General features: G+C 40.3%; 1 protein-coding gene across 3 annotated transcripts in view; it reads left to right on the top strand.

Annotated features, from left to right (window-relative positions):
* GPR141 (G protein-coupled receptor 141) overlaps positions 1-3510 on the top strand; it is a 69204-nt gene extending 65694 nt beyond the window's left edge. For all 3 annotated transcript variants that reach the window (XM_010831170.1, XM_010831171.1, XM_010831169.1), the window contains one exon: positions 1375-3510. In XM_010831170.1, the coding sequence (XP_010829472.1) occupies positions 1389-2300 (912 nt within the window). In that variant the 5' untranslated portion in view covers positions 1375-1388 and the 3' untranslated portion in view covers positions 2301-3510. The remainder of the gene's footprint in view (positions 1-1374) is intronic.
* The last annotated feature ends 216 nt before the right edge of the window (positions 3511-3726 follow it).

Raw genomic sequence — 3726 nt, forward strand, 5'->3', positions numbered from 1 at the left:
CAAACTAGTTAGCATATTCAAAAGCAGAGATATTACTTTGCCAACAAAGGTCCGTCTAGTCAAGGCTATGGTTTGACAGGTGGTCATGGATGGATGTGAGAGTTGGACTGTGAAGAAAGCTGAGCGCCAAAGAATTGATGCTTTTGAACTGTGGTGTTGGAGAAGACTGTTGAGAGTCCCTTGGACTGCAAGGAGATCCAACCAGTCCATCCTAAAGGAGATCAGTCCTGGGTATTCATTGAAAGGACTGATGCTGAAGCTGAAACTCCAATACTTTGGACACCTCATGTGAAGAGTTGCCTCATTGGAAAAGACTCTGATGCTGGGAGGGATTGGGGGCAGGAGGAGAAAGGGACGACAAAGGATAAGATGGCTGGATGGTATCACCGACTTGATGGACATAAGTTTGGGTAAACTCCAGGAGTTGGTGATGAACAGGGAGGCCTTGTGTGCTGGGATTCACGGGGTTGCAAAGAGTCAGGCACAACTGAGCGACTGAACTGACTGATTCTTGTCTGGAAAATATCATGGGTAGAAGAGCCTTGCAGGTTAACAGTCCATGGGGTGGCAAAGAGCTGGACATGACTGAGTGACTGGGCACACACACAATAATTAGAAGGGACAAAGACTATATAGAGAAAGGATATTTCAGAAGTCCAGAGGAAAACTGATAGTGGTTCTTTTATGAATTTAAGGGTGTGTGATGGGAAAATTGGGAGACATGCTATGGTCTCAGGGGGGCCCATGATAAAAACTTAGTCAAGCTCTCACTGTTAGATGATAATGTTACTGTGATGAGAAATTCAGATAAATCCTCCTATTGCTTGCTGCTGCCTTGATTTAGTCTTTTTTTTTTTTGCCAAACAAATCATATCTTAAAGAAATAAAGTATAAATATTCTTGGATCATTTGCTGATGAGTTGGAAGGAATTAGAATGATACTTAAAAGAAAAAAAACATTTTGTGTACTTAATGCATCCACTTTGCTTTCTGTCCATCTTAGGATATCCTCCCCTCCCCCAGCCCGCCACCCCTGCCCAGTGGTTACTGCAATACTAGTATCTATGTATGAACTTCAAATGGTCTGAAATCAAGCTTTATGCAAATAGTTTTGACTGTGTAGATATACACGTATCTCTGGGGGCCTCTAGAAGTGGTCATTAACCTACTAAAGGTCAAGAATCAATGACTTACTGTGTTTTCAGTGTAGAGTACCTGGAAATGCATATGATAATATTTCTCATTCTTAAGGCATATAAGGTTTACATCATGTAAACAGAAAAATGACAAAGTCACACTGCCAGTTTAATGGAAACAAAATATGAACAAAATTCTGGAAGCTTGTTAGTTACACTCGTGCTTTATCTCTTCCAGGTGACTTCTGAAGCATGGCTGCCCACAACAGTTCCTCCTGCGATGACCCCATATTGACACCCCATTTAACCAGGCTCTACTTTGTAGTGCTTATTGGAGGGCTGTTGGGCATCATCTCCATTTTGTTCCTGCTTGTGAAAATGAACACCCGGTCTGTGACCACCACAGCAGTCATTAATCTGGTGGTGGTCCACAGTGTTTTTCTGCTCACAGTGCCTTTTCGCTTGACCTACCTCATCAAGCACACTTGGACATTTGGGTTGTCCTTTTGCAGATTTGTGAGTGCCATGCTGCACATCCACATGTACCTCACATTCCTGTTCTACATGGTGATTCTAGTCATCAGGTACCTCATTTTCTTCAAGCACAAGGACAAAGTGGAATTCTACAGAAAACTACATGCTGTGGCTGCCAGTACCGCCATGTGGCTGCTGGTGATTGTCATTGTGGTACCTCTGGTTGTTTCTCAGTATGGCATTCATGAGGGCTACGACAGCCACCACTGTTTCAAATTCCACAAAGAACTTACTCATGCATATGTGCAAGCCATCAATTATTTGATAGTCGCTGTTGTCATAATCATCGCAGTGATTCTCCTGGTCCTCCAGATCACCATCATCGTGTTGATGGCACGGAAGCTTGGACACTCCTTACTATCCCATCAAGAGTTCTGGGCTCAGGTGAAAAATCTGCTTTTTATAGGAGTCATTCTTATTTGCTTCCTTCCCTACCAGTGCTTTCGAATTTATTACTTGTACACGGTGGCACACTCAAGAGACTGTAACTACAATGTTGCATTTTATAATGAAATCTTCTTGAGTGTAACAGCAATTAGCTGCTTTGATTTGCTGCTTTTTGTTTTTGGGGGAAGCCACTGGTTTAGGCAAAAGATAATCGACCTATGGAATTGTCTTCTGTGCCATTAACCACAGACTACAGTATTCAACATTACCTCCTTAATATTGACAGTAAAAACAGGAATGGCTATTTCTTTACTCGATTAAAACCGTGTCTTGATGCAGCCAAACAAAAGGACTGTAAAATGTCAGAGCACTCATTTCAGCCTTTGTGTAATTCTTCTCATCTTTGAACGATACATATACGAAGACTAGTGATGTTCAATCTACCTGGAGCTGCAGTACTGCATGATTTTCCAATATAAAAAGTCTACTTGGCCCATCCAGGTACCATGGGTCCAGTGGTTTCTGAGTTTTACTACCTTATTTTCATTTCCTCAGTTTGAAACATGGCCTTTCCTTAGGTTTTGGACTGGACTCAGCCCTCTAATTCTTTTCATTCCACTTAAACTTAGGTAAGTTAATCATAGTCATGATTCTACATAAAAGACTCAAACTTCACTTGGCTAGCCAGAGGAGATGACCATACAACTCACACCCTCACACACACACGGACACACACACACACAAACAGATGAGGAGGAGAATACTATGAAATAAAAAGCAACAAAAAACTTATTTTAGATTATCAAAACTTTGATGGGAAGTCACTAATCTAGACATCAAGAGAAACAAAACTCTTTCTGACTAAACAAGGTACCTAGATTTGTCTTTTGAAAGATAAATTGTAAGGATGAGATCACTTTCCTCAATATCTCCAAAAATCATTTAAAAGCTTACTGAATATATCTAAATAATGGTGAAACTGTAACTTAGAGAATAACCCTGACCAATATGCTGCTAGGCATAAAGATTAGTTCCCAAGAGAAGTGATTAAATTTTCCCCCTTTGGTTTTTTGAAGGATTTCTAGTTGTCTTGGGCCACAATTTAGATTTTCCTTGGAGACAGAAAGTTATACTGAAATTTTAGAGTTTCCTTCCTCCCTTAGTTATGTGTCTTTAAATAAATGAAAACAATATTCTAAAAAGAGAACTTCTGAGAAATATATAGAAAAACCATTAAGCTAGATTATGAGATTAGACTGCTAAATTGAAACATAGGACTATGGATTTTTTTCCCTCATGCTCACATTTCTACTATTTCCCTCAAAGTTTCACAATCTTGAAACTTAGCAAAGAACTGATCCTGTTTCCTATCTGATTCTTCAAAACCTGAAGTGATTCTTAGTAGGAAGAGAAGAAATGAGTGAATCCATGTAATTTTTTTCTTCTCCCAGCAAGGTAAATGTTTAGGATTTAAAGATTTTTCTTTATTTGTTATACCCTGCTGCTGCTAAGTCACTTCAGTCATGTCTGACTCTGTGCGATCTCATAGACGGCAGCCCACCAGGCTCCCCTGTCCCTGGGATTCTCCAGGCAAGAACACCGGAGTGGTTGCCATTTCCTTCTCCAATGCATGAAAGTGAAAAGTGAAAGTGAAGTGGCTCAGTCGTGT

The sequence above is a fragment of the Bison bison genome, unplaced genomic scaffold (genome assembly GCF_000754665.1).
Source record: "Bison bison bison isolate TAMUID 2011002044 unplaced genomic scaffold, Bison_UMD1.0 scf7180017864525, whole genome shotgun sequence".
Taxonomy (NCBI): domain Eukaryota; kingdom Metazoa; phylum Chordata; class Mammalia; order Artiodactyla; family Bovidae; genus Bison; species Bison bison.